Genomic DNA, 22,292 nt, shown 5'->3' on the forward strand with positions numbered 1-22,292 from the left:
GTTATGCGGGAACAATCATACATACATATATATACACACATACATCCATTTTTATATATATATAGAAAGATTAAAACAATTAAAAAACGATTTAAGACTTATCTTTACTACGAGTATATAGCAATAGATACTTTTTCTTTTAGATTTTAATGCCTGTAAGTACTGGGCTGGAATTATAAAGATTGATATTCCATAGCTACTTTCTGGGGGCGTTATACACTATAAAATATTTCGTAATTAATCTTAATTATTAAATTTATTCAAAGACAAACTGGTAATCGACAATAATTTAAAGGGGCGGTTGCATTTACCACCATTTTTTTGCAGTTTTACCGCTTCCGCTTGAAAATTGGGATTTTCTCAAAATTTCGGGAGGGGTTGTAGCCCCATCAGCCCCCATCGTACTCCAGTGTCTTTTAAGTAATTATCATTTTGCGTTAACATTTTTAGCAAGATCATTCGATTAGACCAAAAAACGATATTTGGTTTTGGCAGATAAATGTACAAAATATTTTTGTTAATATTGTACAAAATGCGTTTGAAACACACTGTATTAAGCAGGTGTTCGATGTGAGGGATGGTATTACTTGTGAGATGTATTGTGGAATGTGAGTAAGAGTGATGCAAGAGATATCTGTACACATGTTGGACTTGTTTCTCTTGGACTAATTTCTCATCTGTTTCTCTTCCAGCTACATCAAGCGAAGCACCGCGGCTTTCTTCGGTCTCGACGAGGAGACAGAGCAGGAGCAGCAATGCCGATGGTTGGATCGACGGAAAAGACACGCCTATCGGAAATATGGCCCGTTACGAGACGAGTTCCTGGGCGCCGGCCACGCCCAAACCTTCCCACGCCAATCAAGTGCCTATGCAGCTCAACAGGTAGGCTTTTACTGTTACTCTGTGCGTTTTAATGGGAAATCGCAATGGGTGCATCCAGAGACACCCAACTGTCTGATCACGGTTGAGTGCTCGAGCCGAACAGTTGAGACCTAAGCGCTGACGCCTGCTCAATGAATTGAAAGGGACACCCAGCGGGCACCTAAAGGTACTTGAAATGGATCGTTAGCACCAATTTGAGTCTGTAGGTAAAGGTAAAAGGTAAAGTTCCCCATACACCTTGAAGGCACAACAGGGTGTCTACCAAAATTCTTGACTTTTTCTTTACTATTTTTCTCCTTTCTTAACCTTTATTTATACGACCCCTACAGAAGTAAAGTTGGAAATTAGCAATTAAGAAATTAATATTTATAGGCCAGTTAATATGAAAATTTGTATTTAAAAGTAGAATTAGACTTTCTTTGTCTATTAATGCATCCTAGACTGCATTTGGCAGGGTAGCGAGGCTCTGGCGTGTTGGTCGTCCCTATATATTTGCGATTGTCCCTTCATCCATTTTATGTTACCACTATTCATCCTCATCTTCGCGATTAGCCAAAGAGGCAGAAAAATGAAGTAAAATAAACTATATCAATGAATCAGTCATTGTGATAGCAAAAATTCTTGACTACAAGTATAATTTCTTTACTTTTTCTTGACTTTTCTTGACTGGTAGTGAGAGACCATTCACAAGGGTTGTGAAAGTAGGGTACGCACACATTTTAGGTAGCGAAAATAAGTTTGCTGGGAAACATGGCGGCTGCTACGATAACAGTGCTAACTCACAACAGCTTAACTCTTCCCAATTGAGTGGGTTCTCTGGAGCAACATTCGAGTGTATTCAGAGAGACACTCCTTTAAGCAGGGTTCAGAACGACTAAGAACGGAATACACTGCTCCACAAAACTCAAGGAACACCAAGGGAACAGACACAAAAACAGGGATCACCCTGTGTACCATTTTGCAATATGTTGTTGGTCATTTTCGTTGCAAGTTGCATCTGTACCTTAATGATGTTCATAAGCCCTGACCAAGAGCATCCAAAACATGCTCGATAGGACTGAGGTCCGGTGAGCATGTAGGCCACTCAATACGGGTGATGTCTTCTGTTTCCAGGAATTCCGACACAATACGTGTGCTGTGCGGGCGAGCATTGTCATGCATAAACAGGAACTGTAGATCAAATGCTCCATGGAAATTGCGAACATATGAACGCAAAATGTTGTTTTTCTCAATTTCGGATTGGGCTGAAGCCTCATCAACCCTTCTCTGCGTACGCCAGTGTAGCGTGACAGAGCTTAAATAAACTTGGGACGATGATGTGGAGAAGAGATATTTTATTGTAATATTATTCTCAAGATTTACATTATTCTCCATCTCTAATAATCTACTTGCTTGCCCTTGATGTTCCTTAAGTTTTGTGGAGCAGTGTACTTTACTGTTGACTGAATTGGAAACGACAGCAAGCGTAAGCTATTTGGTTACAACTCTCGTACGCCTATTGGCTGTTAAATTTTATGCACAGCGAGATAATCGAGACTGAGTATAGAGTTTAAAGTTGGGTCAGGATCGCTGTAATGTCCCCTCACCGAGAGTAGAACTCAGGACCCTTTTATTAGAAGGCAACAAGGTTGACCACTATTTTACACCCACTTCATGATCATGGATTCATTCATTGTTTTCTGCCCGGGGGCACGTCTCCCCTTGCAACCTCCATGCTGTTCGATCTTCAGCCCTTCGCTTTGTAGCAGTGTAAGACCCATTTATTTTGATGTCAAGCATCTGGTATCTTCTTCTACCACGGATTTTCTTTCCCTTGACCATTCCTTCAGTAGCTTCTCTTAGGATACAGTTTCTTCTCATCCAGTGACCCAACCAATTTATTTTTCTCTTCATGATTATCTTCAGCATTTCCCCCAACTCTTTCTAACACTCTTTCATTGCTCACTTTTCTGTCCATTTCACCTGTTCCATTCGTCTCCATAACCACATTTCCAGACCTTCCACTTGTTCTCACTTGTTCTCAGTATCCATGTTTCCGCACCATATAGAGCTACACTCCATACAAAGCATGTCGTCTTTTCCTCTGTTCTTTGTTCAGAGATCAACAGAAAATATTTTTGTTTCTATTGAAACAGAAACGTCAATACCTTGCTCGGGACAAGCATCAAGCATCCATTGGTTGCTATGTAGTTTGATATATCGTATCAATCCCTAAGATTGTATGTTTATTTTATTAAGTTTCTCTGAACGCTTCATGTTGACCAGGGCATTCACTTGTTTTTCTCAGCTGTCTCAAGCCTCTTAGGCATGTTTACAATGCATTGTGTTGTGCCATGCAAACCTCCTGAGCATTCAGGAACAGGTAACACTTCTGGTTTTAGAGTCAGCGGTTTGCATGGTAGCAATTATGATAATCACACGATTCGGCGATTCGGCATCGAGGAAGAGCTCGATGGCCAGGGAATATAGGGGTGAGACAAGCTGGGAGGTGGCTGACTTTGGAGATTGAGTGGGGAGAGTGAAGGTGGTCAGCAAGTCAGTAGGTGAGGAGTACTACAAGGCTCTGGTCAACAAATAGGAGACAAGCTTACAGAGGACTTCGCTATTTTCATTCAGCTAAGAGACTTCAGTTAGACAGGTAATTATCCTACACCCAGCCATGATACAGGTTCAACGGTTCACAAAACACAACGAGTGTCCATTGTTTTTTCAGTAGTTTAATTCCTTTGTGTAATTTGTACCTTTCGCATGCCAAGCAATAACTCGTCATGTCAATGACGAGTGGTCTCATCAAGAGGATGAATGATGAGTAGTTTACATCACCCCATCAATTAACTGGTTCAGATCCCTTCATTCTATAGAATGACACGATATGTACAGTCACGGTAAAAAAAGGTAAAGGGCTCCCCTGTGCATAACACCACGCCATGAAGGCGTATAGGGAGTGTGGGGGTAACGTGATCCGGTCGTGAGTGGGGGTGATGTGATCAGCATCACGCCCCAGTAGTGTAAAAGTACCTATAACCAGGACGAGAAATGATGAACCCCTCTCAGGCAGATTTGCCTACACTTAAAACTAGCTCAACATGCCTATATGAGCTTTTTGCTCAAGTGTGGTACCCTGTCTAATCCAAGATTTTTGTAAAAATGCCCTCGGGAAGTTCCTGTGAAATGATGAGCCCCCTCAGATTGATTTGTCCACACTTGCAAAAGGCACTTCTGTCAGATTGTTGTCCATAATCCTGTCAAAAATATGCCCCTCTTGATATTTTTTTGCCCACACCTAAAACTAAGCCACACACACCCACACCCACACACACACCCACCCACACCCACACACACACACACACACACCCACATACACACACACCCACATACACACACACCCACCCACATTGACCTTGACTTTGAGATGACCTTGACATTGACCTTGACCTTGAGATGACCTTGACCTTGACCACACCCACCTACATACACACCCACACCCACCCCCATACACACCCACACACACCCACACCCACCCACACACACACCCACACCCACCCACACATATTTACTTCCGGTCCACTTGTGGCCTATTTCTGGTTTATTTATATTGCATCATGTTTTGCAACAAATTATTACCCATTATTATGCAATAAATTATTAGACATGTGTTGTTTTCTGATTGGTTGGTTATGACATAATGTGATGATGTGTTATATTCTGATTGGCTTATTGTTTCAGATGTTTTCAATGCGGTATGTGCTTAGGCTATATAAAGAGATTTTGCTTCGCATATCAGCCAGTATTGTGAGAGTTGTTGAAGAGTAAGGGTGTGTTGTTGCAGTGCTGCTCATATTTTTAAACACAAAAATATTGCAGATTTGTATAAATTGAATTACAAATCTATTTGATTTAATATACAGAATTTTTGACAACCTGTCATAGGTTTATTAAGTATAGAGTTTTGATTTGAACCCCAAGAAATTTTATATAAATACCAAAGCCAAAAATATTAACACACATACACACCCCCCCCCCCACACACACACAAATCACACTACTGAACCCAACTGATATTTTTTTTAAAGTATAAAGTTTTGATTTGGACCCCAGGAAATCTTATATAATAAACAACAACTAAAATGCCAAATCAAAAATATTGTAATCAATGCAATAAGAATATAACCAGCCCCAATTGGGCCAGGCACCAAAAGAATTGTAATCCAGACAAATGCAGAACTCCCACAAAAATATGCCGTAAATGCCATAGAAAATATAGTCTGGAATATTTCACATATAAACATAAAGGTACTTGTTCTGCACAGTCATCAACATTGCCCCCACAACCATCTACATCTGGTCTGAAAAGGAAGCATGAAACACCTGTTAATGCTGGACCAGCAAAGCAGCCACGCTATGAACCCATCCATAGCAGTTTTAATGGCCAACTTAGGGATCACCGGTTTGTATCAGAGCCAAAATGTGATATTAAGAATTTTTTGAACAGTATAAAACCAGTTGTGCAGGCAATTCTAAATGCACAAAATGGCTCTTATAAGCTGTCCCTCAAATTGTTTACACAATATAAGAAGTCAAATGGCACAAAATTTACACAGCCCCACATAACAGAAACTGTAGCTGTATATTCAAATGCAAATTCAGACAAAATAATAAGCAGTTTGATAGATCAATTGAATATTAAACACTCTGAATTTGCTGGAAAAGAGTCAGGATGGAGCCTATGCGGATCTCCACACAAGTTATATGTTAATATTTCTGAATTCAGCCCATTACAAGGATCTACATATTTGCCATTACCTGCCAATATTAAAAACAAACAAGCCGTGGTTAATATAAAAAATAATGATGAGAAATGCTTTTTGTGGTGTATTTTAGCTGCTTTGTATCCAGTTTCAAGGCATCCTGAGCGAATAAGTTATTATAAACAACATGAAAATGATTTTGATGAAGCAATGGAGGGTTTAGAATATCCAATGTCTGTTCAGAATATTGATAAATTTGAAAAAAAAAGGCCAGGAATATCAATGGTAAACAATTATCTATTAATGTATTTATTTGTTCTACTGGCCGTGGCAATTGCTTGATAGCACCTCTCAGAATCAGTACATTTGATGATGATTCTGCTGTTCCGATTGATCTGCTCTTAATTGAAGGGGATGATACACACCATTATACTCTGATACATAATCTTGAAGCTTTAGTCAGAACACAACTAGACAAATCCAATACAATATTCAAGTTGTGTAGAAGATGTTTAATTGTATTTGATGTTAAAAAAATAATAAATGGGGTCCGTGAAAAAATGCAGAAATTGCTAAAAACAAGTTAATTGAGCATCTGAAATACTGTGGCAACCATAAACCTGTTCATATGGTGATGCCTAATCCAAGTGAAAATGCCAAATTCAAAAAATTTGAAGCCTTGTTGGAACACCCAGCATATATAGTCTGTGATTTTGAATCAAACCTCAAACCCCTTGCATTCTGCAGTCCAGATCCTGAGGAATCTTCAATTACACCATACCAGCTACATGAACCTTCTAGTTTTTATTATGTGGTTGTACAGGATGGGGTTGTTAGTAAAGAAGATTTATACATGGGATCAGATGCCATCAAAAAATTTACAGATAGAATAGAAAATGAGTGCCATGACATAGCATCTAATGTCTTATTAAAATCAAAACCTATGTTGCCTTTAACAGAGAAACAGATTGAAGATTTCAACAATGCAGAAAAATGCCCGGTATGTGGTTCTGAATTTTCAGATACAAATATCAAGGTTCATCACCATTCTCATACAGATGGTAAATTCTTAATGGCCCTGTGTAATAGCTGTAATATTAAGATCCAGAGACCAAAATTTGTCCCTATATTTTGCCATGGTGCATCCAATTATGATTTTCATCATTTGATCAGGTACGAGGGGTTTGACAAGCAGAATTTAAATATTTTAGCTGAAAATAATGAGAAATATATTGCCATTAGCAAAATAATTAAAGTTAATGGTGTTCCTATTCACTTAAGATTTCTTGATTCATACAGAATTCTGTCTGCTAGCCTGGCTACACTGGCCACTCAATTATCTGATGATCAATTCAAAATCACATGTGCTTTGTTTCCAAATCAGGAGCTGAAATTAATTAGGCGGAAGGGTGTATATCCATATGATATACAAGAGTTTTACAGCAAAATCAGAGGATCTGGAATCACTGATGAAGATTATCACCATGCCCAGTTGATGTGGAACAATTTAAAATGCCAGACATTTGGTGATTATCACAAGGCATATTTAAAACTTGATGTCACTCTCTTAGCTGATATACTTCAGGCATTTACAAAATCTTCCATGCAAAATTATAAGCTGGATCCAATGTATTTTTACAGTGCTCCGGGCCTAGCATGGTCTGCAATGTTTTTAAACACTAAAATGCAATTGGATCTGATCCAGGATCAAGATATGTATCTGTTTATGGAACAATGTATAAGAGGAGGCATGGTGCAATGTTCTCAGAGATATGCCAGAGCAAATAAATATATTCCTGATTATGATCCAGCACTGCCATCAAATTATATACTGTATGTAGATGCCAACAGCCTCTATGGTTATGCTATGACGGATAAATTGCCATAGGCAGGGCTTGAGTGGGTTGAAGATTTCAACATTGAAGATCTTAAGGATTTTGATGACAGTCACTATGGCCTGTTCTTAGAGGTTGATCTGACAATTCCTGATGATTTACACAACACATTTTCTGATCTGCCCCCAATTCCTGAGGTTAAGTGTTCACCTGGCTGTAAACAGAAGAAATTGATGATGACTCTAGAGCCGAAACAGGATTATGTCATATATTACAAAAACCTCCAGTTCCTGATGCATCATGGTGTTCAAGTGACCAAAGTTGGAAAAGTTTTGAGGTTCAGGCACTCAAGATGGTTGAAACCATATATTGATACAAACACAGAGCTTCGAACATCTGCATTGAGCCAATTTGATAAAACTTTGTTTAAATTGATGGTCAATTCTGTGTATGGCAAAACAATAGAAAATGTCAGAAAACATATTGATGTTAAAATAATTACTGACCCCAGCCGGAGCAAAAAATTGATTGCAAAGCCCAACTTCAAAGAATTTATGATGAGAATATGGCACTTTTCAACCTGAAAAAACAAAGATTAAGTTTGATAAGCCTATTTATGTAGGGGCTGTGATATTGGAATTGGCCAAATTACACATGTTAAAATTGTATTATGATGTGTTGAAGTCTTTTTATAAGGATCGTGTAAAACTGATGTACATGGACACAGATAGTTTTGTTCTTGATATTCAAACAGAAGATGTTTATCAAGATATAACACAGCCTGAATTGCTTGAATATTTTGATACCAGTGAACATACAAAGATTCAACCCCACAACAAAAAGGTGCCTGGCAAGTTAAAAGATGAGACACTTGGTGATGTTATTGTGGCATTTGCTGGGTTAAGGGCCAGGATGTACAGTTTTGAAACATGTAGTGGCGCTGTTGCCAAAATGGCCAAGGGCATTGGCAGAGTGACTGTAGACAAAGAGCTTGAATTTGAAGATTACAAAAATTGCCTCAAATTATGTAGCACAATCAGAACATCAGAATCCAGAATTCAGAGTGTGGATCACTTGTTGACTACAAATATTGTAAGAAAAGTGGCTCTGGACCCACATGATGATAAGAGATGCATTTTATCATGTGGCATACATACTCTACCATGGGATCATTGTGATTTGAAAAGTGGCAATCAATGCCCAATTACAGAGCATGATTTGAAATAAATAAACATGCCTATGAACTTATTTGGGTTCAAAAAACAGGCTATTATGGACCTGCCAACACCACAACCCTCTTCTGATATAATATCTAAACTAAGTGCTTTGTTAATTATTCATCTGAACAGCATACTTACAGATGTTGATGATGAAACAGGTAAAATATTGTACATATTTAACAATAATTTAAATCATTACCAATTACCTGTAGGTGGTCAATTGCAATTTATTACAACCCCTGAGGGTAATGTCAAGATTTCAGTAGGGAGAAATATTTATAGAATTAAGCACTCAAACATGATTTCTGGCACTGTATATACTGTTTCTGCTGGTGACTGCTTATATATTGAGGTCCCTGGATCCTATGACAAGCTTATACCTTTTTTTATAGAATTAAGAATTAGATATTCAATAATAAATAACCACTAAATCAAAATGCCTAATGATATATTTGGCCATACAAGACATGAAGATCACAGTGATGAGATTCTGATGCTTGATGTCAGAGTCAAGAAATTAAGAAGTGATTTACAAGCTTTACAAACCACACTCAATGCCAGTCTTCAACTAGAAATTACAAATTTACAATCACAATGCATGGACCCTCTTCTTAAAATTGATTCTGAACTCAAATTGCTGCTTCAGAAATATACTGACTTGGCCACATTGGATAATTTTCAAAATTTAGAAGAAGCTGTAGCAGCTCTTCAAGCCAAATTTAAGACCCAGGCCACCAACTCTGAGCAATTGAAACAGCAATTGGAAGAGCAGATAAATAATGTCCAGACACAGCTCCAAACAATTGTCAAAAGCATAAAATCACAAGAAGATTTTGATCTAGTGATTTCCACTCTAAAGGAACAGATTCAATCACTCCAGATACCTAATCTGGACCCCTTGAACAATGCCATAGCCGAGGTTAAAGAAAAAATTGAGACACTTGAAAATTTTATGAACAACTTGCCCTCTTCTGATGCTTTGAGTGCAATAACTCGGAGTGTTGCCAACATTAAGCTGCAACTTGAAACATATGAAGATTTTGGAAAAATTCAAAGTACCATAACCCATCTTGAGGGTACAATAGCAGCAGTGCAAAGTGATTTGACAAATGTACAAGAATCTCTAGAATCCCGCCTGCCTGGTATTGTAGACACACTTGTCAGTGTCCAGCATCAGATCACAAAGCTTGAAAACCTCAACACTGAATCTGAGCTATCTCATTTTCATCACTTGATCGATGATATCCAAACAAAGCTTGAAATTTTACAACAATCAACACCCACTCAGGCAGATATAGCCCTGCTCCAAAATGCTATGCAAAATGTGGCTGATGCTTCTGAATTAAATAATGTGAAATTGGCACTTGAATCTTTGCAAAATACTGTAACAAATCTGCCTACATCACAGGAACTTAAAAATATTAAGAGAGCTGTGAATCGCATATTGAAATCAGAAGATATCAAGAATATCCAGACAGAGATCAAACAACTTACTCAGACAGTGGCCACTCTACCAACTAATCAACATATTAATGAACTGCATGCCCTGTTTGAGGATATCAGAAGACAGGTCCATGATCTTACTGCTCAAAATTCAAAATTGGCAGTTATTGAAAATTTGCAACAAATTGTAGCTAATATCAAGCAACAGCTAGGGACCATGGAATCCAATCAAGCAAATGCTTTGTCTGTTTTTGCCACCCAGCTTCAAGAGATTGTGCAACAATACAAGAAACTTGTTGTGGACATAAAAATCAAGCCAGGCCATGATGATGTTGTTAGGACCATCAATGAGCACCTTGAATCTGTAACAAGCAGATTGCTTACAGCAGAAAAAGAAATAACAGGCATAATTGAAAATCCAAAACATACAGTAATTCTTGAATTGTACAGCATCCCCAACAAAGAATATGATTCACCATTTACACCAGGTGGCAAAATATATATGCTGTCCCCTGCACAATTTTATTACCATTTTTTTGTTGGGGGCACACTGAGACCAATCAAGATCAAATATTGGCTTCAACCACAGGCACATCACTACCCCACCTTATCAATAACAAATGCTGACAACAAACCAAAAATCACCAGTGTAGAGTTAGAGGATTTTACAGATCCCAATACATTAGAAACATCTTATGCTGAAGATGATGGCTCTCTGGAATTTCATATACAAATAGGAGACAAATTATATTTAGAAAATCCTGTAGTATCAGCTGCTGAACACCCCATAGTTGCAATATTCTTGTTTTCATATTATGTCTAGACAAATTATTGTTGATGAATTACACAGACAAGCCAGACATAATTATAAGAGACTGCCAGTAGTCACAAAAGGCATAGATGATTTATGGCAGAGCGACTTGATTGAGATGGCAAGTGGACAGCTGAAAAACTTAGACAAAATCAACAAGGGCTACAAGTATCTACTTACTGTAATAGACACATTTTCAAAATTTGCCTGGGCTGTGCCACTCAAATCCAAGACTGGAAAATGTGTTACAGAAGCCTTCAGGACAATCATCAATCAGAGTGGAAGATCACCTCGCTATTTGCAAACAGATAATGGCAAAGAATTTTATAATTCTGTGTTCCAACAATTTATTAAAAGCCAGTCAATACAACATTATTCGAGTTACAGTGATCTCAAAGCCTCAATTGTAGAGAGATTCAACAAAACCCTAAAAAATCTTATGTATAAACAATTTACACTTCAAGGTAATTATAAATGGCTTAATATTCTTCCAGAACTTCTACATAAATATAACAACTCGGTCCATTCCACAATCAACATGAAACCCTCTGAAGTAACTTCATCTGATGAGCAAAAATTGATCAGGACTGTTTATTATCCTAGATACCAGCCAACAACAAGAAAAGCCAAATACAAGGTGGGTGATCAAGTAAGAATCAGCAAATATAAGTACTTATTCAAAAGAGGCTTTACAAGAAACTGGAGCACTGAATTATTTACAGTGGTTCAAGTTAAACCTGGGACCCTTAACACATATATAATAAAAGACCACCGAGGAGAAATTCTCAAAGGCCGGTTCTATGAAGAAGAACTCAACAAAACTAAACAGCCTGACACATATCTCATAGAAAAAATCATCCGCAGAAAAGGCAACAAGTTATTTGTCAAATGGCTAGGACTTCCAGAACACAGCTGGATCGATGCAGACAAAGTGATAATATGAGCACCTGGGATGTTATAAAATGGCTGCCAGAACCTGAACAGCAGATTAAGAGAAATGGCAAGTTGCTGCCTGAAAATATTAGATGTCTTATTGTTGGGCCATCGGCTTGTGGTAAAACTACACTAATGATTGATAATTTTTTTATTGGCACCCAACTGGTTAGACTGGAAAAACAGGCACTTGTATGTCTTCTCTAAGAGCTTGGAACAATTAAAATATCAGCAGTTGATGAAGCTATATGATGGATTGGATATTGCCACTTTTGAACCAGATGTTAAGCCACTCCATGAATGTCTTGATAACTCTGTTGTTGTGTTTGATGACATTATACTGGATAATCAAAACAAGGTTAGAAATTTCTTTACACAGGGCCGACACAAAAACATTGATTGCTTCTACCTGGCACAGACTTTTTCTAAAATACCGAAACAGCTGATCCGAGACAAGAGCAATTTTATATGTGTGTTTCATCAAGATCATACCAACCTCAAACACATACATGATGAATATGTAGGTGGGGACTTGAGCTACAATGATTTTTCGAAGTTTTGCAGTAGGTGCTGGAACCAGGACAGTTATGGGTTTGTCACAATTGATATGACAAGAAAACCCAATAGTGGGAAATATAGAAATAAAATTAACAATTTTCTAGACATTGAAACATATATAAATAACCATGAAAAGGCCAATTATTGATGATCTTAAATTAAGAGATTATCTTGTAAAAAGGTTTAAGGGATGGAAATCAGAGAACCGAGGAATTTATTAACAACACAAGCAAACAGAACAGCCTATTATTGATGCTATTAGTGAATTAGGTAAAAATATCAAAACTGTTACAGAGCAAAATCAAAATTTGATCACAGAGCTTGTACCTGTAGCTGCAAGGAACATATTAGATTATCCAATTCATACTAGTATTCATACACCTAGTCCTGTTGCTCCTCGAAGAATTGAAGCTACTCTGGATCCTATTGAATTGGGTCTTCTTACTCAAAAATATTTAAGCACACCTAAAGACAACAAAGATGAGGTATTTGGCTTATATGCTGACACAGAGCGTGATGGTAGCATCATACATAGAATTGGCAATTTCAGAGTAACATTTATGGGAGATGATCTCATTGTATATTCAGAATCTCATCTTGGAGAAAAAGGTGGTTTTGTTAAATATCCCGGCACACCTGGATTGTGGGAACTGATGACTAGGAAAAGGCCTGGCAGCTATACAGATCAAGACTATGAGCACTACAAGGAAATATTAATAAAATCAGATGCTCTATACCAGAACAATGATCCCACACAAAAAAGAGTCAAGTCTAGCAGTGGAGCAAAATATAACAACTTAATCAAGCCCATATGGTCACAGATCAAGACTGGCAGTGGAATCGAACAATACAACACCCTGCCTAAAGAATTTGTCTGGGTTGATGATGTCAGGAAACTTGTAGATAGGTTATTGGTGATAGCTGGTGAGGAAAATGCTGGCAACCACAATTTTTACAATGAAAAGGTTGGAATTATGGACATGATAAGCACCAAATTGTCTAATTTTATAGTGAATGACACTAAGGGGATTGGATATCTTTTAAAAATTATTAATACTCTACCACCTAAATTTCGGAATATTTCTGAGGGTCGGGGGTTGGTTAATGACATTATAAACAAGCTGCCATTTGAACTACATATTCCAGGCTATCAGTATTGTGGTCCCGGTACAAAATTGGACCATAGATTAAACAGAGGTGATCCTGGTGTTAATCCCCTAGATGCTGCTTGTAGAGACCATGACATAGCATACAACACACATTCTGATCTTGACAAGAGACATGTTGCAGACAGGAAATTAGAAGAGGCTGCATTTGGTAGATTTGTAAGCAAAGATGCTTCTTTGAGTGAGAGAATAGCAGCATTGGGGACCACCATAGCTATGAACACCAAACAAAAACTGGGGTGGGGGTTGTGAATATGTATATAATAAACCTACAATGAAGGCCAAGGGTGTTATGTATCAAATACCTTATGCAGGTCTTAAATCTCTTAAAACTATTGATAGCCTTTTAACCAAAAAGCAGCGCAAGAAAAAAACTCTTGTCTTGCCAAGGGCCATGGTATGAAATTGTTGCTTAGTACCCCCCAATTAAAAAAATTACAGCAATCCAGGAAAAAATCACATGTGGGTGGATTTATATTTACTATCCCTGCCATCTTAGCAGCACTTGGGACTGTTGGGAGCTTGGCTGGGGGATCAGCTTCCATAGCAAAAACAGTAATAGATGCCAAGAAAAATAGGGCAGAATTAGATGAATTGAAGCGCCATAACCTGGCCATGGAGAAACAAGGCAAAGGTGTTAAGAGAGCCATGAATAAGTTTTAAAAAAACAAGAGCCGCTTACAAACCAAGATATTGAAGCTTTAATCAAGCCACTGGGCATCAAAAATTTTAGAGGTGTGTACATGTCTGATTCTTTACCAGAACAACCACTCAACAAAGAGTGTGGCATTGTTAATTTGGATAAGTACAAAAATCAGGGCACTCACTGGATCTGTTATCTTAAATATTTAAACAATGAGGCATTTCTGTTTGATTCATTTGGAGGTGTTCCACCTGAAAATTTAGTAAAATATCTAAAATCAGCTAATCTTTATTACAATAATGCCCGTGTTCAAAACTTCAAAGATGTTAATTGTGGACATTTGTGTTTATCTGTTCTCAGATATCTGTCTCAAATAAATAAACCATCAATTGAAGATTTTCAAAAGGCCTTGTGGTATTTAAAACATCATGGGGGTATTCCATCTCACCAGCCAAAATTCAATATTGAAACTCAAATTACATGATGATGTAGTATATCCCAAAACAATAGCTCTCAGAGCATTTTATGGCATGTACTTGATCCCTAATATTACACACCACAACAACAAAATTGCAGTTGGTGATCAAAAAATTGTCATCACTCCAGGGCAGTATAATCTGTCCACTCTAAATGCTCAATTACCCAGAGGTATAATATTAACTCAAAATTCTGTCACTCACAGAGTAGAGATTGTATCTGCTACAGAAACAGTGGATCTGGGTACTATAGGAGAGCTGTTAGGCTTTGAGAACAACACAAAACTTGAACCAGCCATCAAACACACTGCTATTAATATACCTAAATTCTTAGCCATAGAGACTCTGAATATTCACTGTAATGTGGCTGAGGGTATGATCACAAAATCAAATGGCATAGGCACTCACAAACAAACTGGCATCATTGCAACATTCAAACCTAATTCTGAATTTATGGAGCCCATCATCTACACTCCATCCCCAATATTATATTTTCCTGTGTGCCATAATAGAATAGATTATATTGAGTTGATGGTCACTTATGAAAAAGAAGAATTAGTTGATTTTGCTGGAGCCACAACAACTGCTATCATAGAGATTAATATTTAAATAAAAATACATACAAAAAAAAATGGAAAATATTGAGAGTTATGAGCTACAATAATTCCCCCCAAACAGGAGGACCTTTGCAAATTTAAATCAACCCAACACAGAGATTGAGGTTGATCTTGATGTAGGGGATGGCTTTATACACCCCCACAGAGCAGATCTATACATCAAATTTGATGTTGTAAAGCTCGATGGTACAGATTATCCGGCAAATTCAAATATAAGATTGGTAGACAATTTTGTGCCGCATCTGTTCTCTGAAATTGAGATCAGAAAGCATGGTGTTGTTATAAACAGAGTGGATTATCCCGGCATTACCTACACAGCTTTGGCCACACTAAAATTATCCAAAACCGAGGCTTCTTACTACAAATTAGGTGGATTTGAGGCTGGTGATAAAATATTATCTAAGAGCCACACAGTGCTGTTCCCCATGCGCCTGTTGCCAGGATTCTTCTCAGATTACAAAGATATTATGTGGAAGGGTGGTTTAAGAATCACATTTAGAAGAGCTGCCAATGATAATAATGCTTTGATGAGGTACAGCACATTAAACTCTACAGGGGAAGCTCTGCCCAATACCCTACCTGATGAAGGCAAATGCATTATTCAGACTATGGAGCTAAGAATCCCGGTTGTTGAATATGAAGCCAGTTATGCTCTTAAATACAAAGCAGATATAATAAAAAATCCACAGATTCCTTTACAATTTTATACATATCAATGTGTACAGAAGCCTGCCGCTGGTACCTATTATGAGTTTGATGCTACAAATTCATTCTCAAGTATACAATATGACATGCCGGATTTTGTGGTGGTACTGTTTCAGACTGGAAGACACAATAATCAGGAAAAAAATTCAAGTAGATTTGATAACTGCAACATCAAGAACATATATCTTAAAAATGGCAGAAATGAGGTATTTCCTAGAGAAAATTATAATTTAGACATGTCCAAGGATGATTTTCTTAAATTATATGAAGCATTTACAGCATACAAAAGGGTCATTACTGGCAATACTGACATGTATTACACACCAGATGAATTCAAAGCACAGAGACCCATGTTTGTCATCAACACTTCAAAAAGAAAACAAGTTGTGGTTAATGACAGGACAAACATTAAAATTATCTGTGAATTCCACGATACACTCCCTGATGACACCATATGTAGTGTTATTCTTATAGGTGAAAAATCATATGTTTATGATGTAAGAAATGAGAGAGTCACAGAGCAATTCTAGAAGATTTCTGCATATTGCACAAGTTGAGCCTGGTGTATAATTAAACTTAAACCGGAAGTAAATATGTGTGTGTGTGTGTGTGTGTGTGTGTGTGTGTGTGAGGGGTGTGTGTGGGTGTGTATGTGGGTGGGTGTGGGTGAGGGTGGCTTAGTTTTAGGTGTGGGCAAAAAAAAATATCAAGAGGGGCATATTTTTGACAGGATTATGGACAACAATCTGACAGAAGTGCCTTTTGCAAGCGTGGACAAATCAATCTGAGGGGGCTCATCATTTCACAGGAACTTCCCGAGGGCATTTTTACAAAAATCTTGGATTAGACAGGGTACCACACTTGAGCAAAAAGCTCATATAGGCATGTTGAGCTAGTTTTAAGTGTAGGCAAATCTGCCTGAGAGGGGTTCATCATTTCTCGTCCTGGTTATAGGTACTTTTACACTACTCGCCCCTGACCACCTTTACCCCCCAGTCTTTCCCCCAGGTACCCATGTTATTCGAGGCTGGGTGGACGCCGGTGCCGCTTCCATCGTTAGAAAAGTTCCCGGATTTGAACCGGCCGGGGATCGAACCCGGGACCTTTAGCATGGTAGTCAGACGCGTTACCGACTTTTTTTTTTAACAAACTTTTCTTTTATCAGCATATATACAAAATAGATCTGCTTTCTTACATAAATTCTGTTAAAAGTATTGTATAGAATTTTTAACATAGTAAGTAATATAGTAAGAGTCCCATTTTCGCTATCTGATACAAGATTTTTGGCGTAAACATGCAGTTGTACTTGTAATACAAATATACGTTTCTTCATATATTAAATACCTGTTTACACTTTCACACCACAAGTATACAATTATTGTTAAACAACACTGAGGTAGTTTCCAAAATACTCATACATTTTTGGACCGACTGAGCCACCGCGGCCACTTCTGAATTGTAACGATCCCGTGGAAAGCCAATTGGATCGTTACAATCCAGAAGTGTCATTGACTGTATCAGAATATTTTTTTCAATTCACACACACACACATACATGCATATATACAATAAAACGAGCAAGGCAATGAGCATTATGTGTGTGTGTGTGTGTGTGTGTGTGTGTGTGTGTGTGTGTGTGTGTGTGTGTGTGTGTGTGTGTGTGTGTGTGTGTGTGTGTGTGTGTGTGGAGTAGTAAGGAAACTACATGTAACACGTACAAACTTGAACTATTCAGAGATCGTTCTTGTTCACAGCATATTGTATTTTACCCATTATTGCAAATTCACCATTATCATGCATAATTAGTGTAATTAGTTATCATTGTATGATGTGTAGAATTAGTGCCTATACAACCATTACCCTACGGAGTCGGGCCACCGTTCTACCAGGTAAACGCTCGTGGTTAACTAATAGTAGTAGTTTGGAGGGCTGTTAAAAGTCCAAGAACCCATAAATTCTAAAGGGTTCTATTGGGTTCCGCTACAGGACCGGAAGCTTTTTTTCTCGCGTAATTTAAATTCGGTCCAAGTTGCGTATTGTTTCGTTGCAAAAAGGTTCCTGGACCGTATTTAAATTGATCCGGAAAAAGGTTCTTGGACAGAATTGAAATTCAGCTGGAAAAAAGGTCCATGGACCGTATTTAAATTTATCCGGATAAAAGGTTCTTGGACAGAATTGAAATTCAGCTGGAAAAAAGGTCCATGGACCGTATTTAAATTTATCCGGATAAAAGGTTCTTGGACAGAATTGAAATTCAGCTGGAAAAAAGGTCCATGGACCGTATTTAAATTTATCCGGAAAAAGGTTCTTGGACCGAATTGAAATTCAGCTGGAAAAAAGGTCCATGGACCGTATTTAAATTTATCCGGATAAAAGGTTCTTGGACAGAATTGAAATTCAGCTGGAAAAAAGGTCCATGGACCGTATTTAAATTTATCCGGAAAAAGGTTCTTGGACCGAATTGAAATTCAGCTGGAAAAAAGGTCCATGGACCGTATTTAAATTTATCCGGATAAAAGGTTCTTGGACAGAATTGAAATTCAGCTGGAAAAAAGGTCCATGGACCGTATTTAAATTTATCCGGAAAAAGGTTCTTGGACAGAATTGAAATTCAGCTGGAAAAAAGGTCCATGGACCGTATTTAAATTTATCCGGATAAAAGGTTCTTGGACAGAATTGAAATTCAGCTGGAAAAAAGGTCCATGGACCGTATTTAAATTTATCCGGAAAAAGGTTCTTGGACCGAATTGAAATTCAGCTGGAAAAAAGGTCCATGGACCGTATTTAAATTGATCCGGAAAAAGGTTCTTGGACCGAATTGAAATTCAGCTGGAAAAAAGGTCCATGGACCGTATTTAAATTTATCCGGAAAAAGGTTCTTGGACCGAATTGAAATTCAGCTGGTAAAAAGGTCCATGGACCGTATTTAAATTTATCCGGAAAAAGGTTCTTGGACAGAATTGAAATTCAGCTGGAAAAAAGGTCCATGGACCGTATTTAAATTTATCCGGATAAAGGTTCTTGGACCGAATTGAAATTCAGCTGGAAAAAAGGTCCATGGACCGTATTTAAATTTATCCGGATAAAAGGTTATTGGATCGAATTGAAATTCAGCTGGAAAAAAGGTCCATGGACCGTATTTAAATTTATCCGGAAAAAGGTTCTTGGACAGAATTGAAATTCAGCTGGAAAAAAGGTCCATGGACCGTATTTAAATTTATCCGGAAAAAGGTTCTTGGACCGAATTGAAATTCAGCTGGAAAAAAGGTCCATGGACCGTATTTAAATTTATCCGGAAAAAGGTTCTTGGACAGAATTGAAATTCAACTGGAAAAAAGGTCCATGGACGGTATTTAAATTTATACGGATAAAAGGTTCTTGGACCGAATTGAAATTCAGCTGGAAAAAAGGTCCATGGACCGTATTTAAATTTATCCGGAAAAAGGTTCTTGGACAGAATGGAAATTCAGCTGGAAAAAAGGTCCATGGACCGTATTTAAATTTATCCGGAAAAAGGTTCTTAGACCGAATTGAAATTCAGCTCGAAAAAAGGTCCATGGACCGTATTTAAATTTATCCGGATAAAAGGTTCTTGGACAGAATTGAAATTCAGCTGGAAAAAAGGTCCATGGACCGTATTTAAATTTATCCGGAAAAAGGTTCTTGGACAGAATTGAAATTCAGCTGGAAAAAAGGTCCATGGACCGTATTTAAATTTATCCGGAAAAAGGTTCTTGGACCGAATTGAAATTCAGCTGGAAAAAAGGTCCATGGACCGTATTTAAATTTATCCGGAAAAAGGTTCTTGGACCGAATTGAAATTCAGCTGGAAAATAGGTCCATGGACCATATTTAAATTTATCCGGAAAAAGGTTCTTGGACCGAATTGAAATTCAGCTGGAAAAAAGGTCCATGGACCGTATTTAAATTTATCCGGAAAAAGGTTCTTGGACAGAATTGAAATTCAGCTGGAAAAAGGTCCATGGACCGTATTTAAATTTTTTCGGAAAAAGGTTCTTGGACAGAATTGAAATTCAGCTGGAAAAAAGGTCCATGGACCGTATTTAAATTTTTTCCGGAAAAAGGTTCTTGGACCGAATTGAAATTCAGCTGGAAAAAAGGTCTATGGACCGTATTTAAATTTATCCGGAAAAAGGTTCTTGGACCGAATTGAAATTCAGCTGGAAAAAGGTCCATGGACCGTATTTAAATTTATCCGGAAAAAGGTTCTTGGACAGAATTGAAATTCAGCTGGAAAAAAGGTCCATGGACCGTATTTAAATTTATCCGGAAAAAGGTTCTTGGACAGAATTGAAATTCAGCTGGAAAAAAGGTCCATGGACCGTATTTAAATTTATCCGGAAAAAGGTTCTTGGACCGAATTGAAATTCAGCTGGAAAAAAGGTCGATGGACCGTATTTAAATTTATCCGGAAAAAGGTTCTTGGACAGAATTGAAATTCAGCTGGAAAAAAGGTCCATGGACCGTATTTAAATTTATCCGGAAAAAGGTTCTTGGACCGAATTGAAATTCAGCTGGAAAAAAGGTCCACGGACCGTATTTAAATTTATCCGGAAAAAGGTTCTTGGACAGAATTGAAATTCAGCTGGAAAAAAGGTCCATGGACCGTATTTAAATTTATCCGGAAAAGGTTCTTGGACCGAATTGAAATTCAGCTGGAAAAAAGGTCCATGGACCGTATTGAAATTTATCCGGAAAATGGTTCTTGGACCGAATTGAAATTCAGCTGGAAAAAAGGTCCATGGACCGTATTTAAATTTATCCGGATAAAAGGTTCTTGGACAGAATTGAAATTCAGCTGGAAAAAATGTCCATGGACCGTATTTAAATTTATCCGGAAAAAGGTTCTTGGACAGAATTGAAATTCAGCTGGAAAAAAGGTCCATGGACCGTATTTAAATTTATCCGGAAAAAGGTTCTTGGACCGAATTGAAATTCAGCTGGAAAAAAGGTCCATGGACCGTATTTAAATTTATCCGGAAAAAGGTTCTTGGACCGAATTGGAATTCAGCTGGAAAAAAGGTCCATGGACCGTATTTAAATTTATCCGGAAAAAGGTTCTTGGACCGAATTGAAATTCAGCTGGAAAAATGGTCCATGGACCGTATTTAAATTTATCCGGAAAAAGGTTCTTGGACCGAATTGAAATTCAGCTGGAAAAAAGGTCCAAGGACCGCATTTAAATTTATCCGGATAAAAGGTTCTTGGACAGAATTGAAATTCAGCTGGAAAAAAGGTCCATGGACCGTATTTAAATTTATCCGGAAAAAGGTTCTTGGACAGAATTGAAATTCAGCTGGAAATAAGGTCCATGGACCGTATTTAAATTTATCCGGAAAAAGGTTCTTGGACCGAATTGAAATTCAGCTGGAAAAAAGGTCCATGGACCGTATTTAAATTTATCCGGAAAAAGGTTCTTGGACAGAATTGAAATTCAGCTGGAAAAAAGGTCCATGGACCGTATTTAAATTTATCCGGAAAAAGGTTCTTGGACAGAATTGAAATTCAGCTGGAAAAAAGGTCCATGGACCGTATTTAAATTTATCCGGAAAAAGGTTCTTGGACCGAATTGAAATTCAGCTGGAAAAAAGGTCCATGGACCGTATTTAAATTTATCCGGATAAAAGGTTCTTGGACCGAATTGAAATTCAGCTGGAAAAAAGGTCCATGGACCGTATTTAAATTTATCCGGAAAAAGGTTCTTGGACCGAATTGAAATTCAGCTGGAAAAAAGGTCCATGGACCGTATTTAAATTGATCCGGAAAAAGGTTCTTGGACAGAATTGAAATTCAGCTGGAAAAAAGGTCCATGGACCGTATTTAAATTTATCCGGAAAAAGGTTCTTGGACCGAATTGAAATTCAGCTGGAAAAAAGGTCCATGGACCGTATTTAAATTTATCCGGAAAAAGGTTCTTGGACCGAATTGAAATTCAGCTGGAAAAAAGGTCCATGGACAGTATTTAAATTGATCCGGAAAAAGGTTCTTGGACAGAATTGAAATTCAGCTGGAAAAAAGGTCCATGGACCGTATTTAAATTTATCCGGAAAAAGGTTCTTGGACCGAATTGAAATTCAGCTGGAAAAAAGGTCCATGGACCGTATTTAAATTTATCCGGAAAAAGGTTCTTGGACCGAATTGAAATTCAGCTGGAAAAAGGTCCATGGACCGTATTTAAATTGATCCGGAAAAAGGTTCTTGGACAGAATTGAAATTCAGCTGGAAAAAAGGTCCA

General features: G+C 37.7%; 1 protein-coding gene across 3 annotated transcripts in view; it reads left to right on the forward strand.

Annotated features, from left to right (window-relative positions):
* Positions 1–22,292, forward strand: part of rho-5 (rhomboid-5) — a 670,560-nt gene that overhangs the window by 575,549 nt on the left and 72,719 nt on the right. For all 3 annotated transcript variants that reach the window (XM_083125574.1, XM_083125572.1, XM_083125573.1), the window contains one exon: positions 693–882. In XM_083125574.1, coding sequence (XP_082981700.1) covers positions 693–882 — 190 coding nt within the window. The remainder of the gene's footprint in view (positions 1–692; positions 883–22,292) is intronic.

This window comes from Lepisma saccharinum, chromosome 7 (assembly GCF_977018435.1).
Source record: "Lepisma saccharinum chromosome 7, izLepSacc3.1, whole genome shotgun sequence".
Classification (NCBI taxonomy): domain Eukaryota; kingdom Metazoa; phylum Arthropoda; class Insecta; order Zygentoma; family Lepismatidae; genus Lepisma; species Lepisma saccharinum.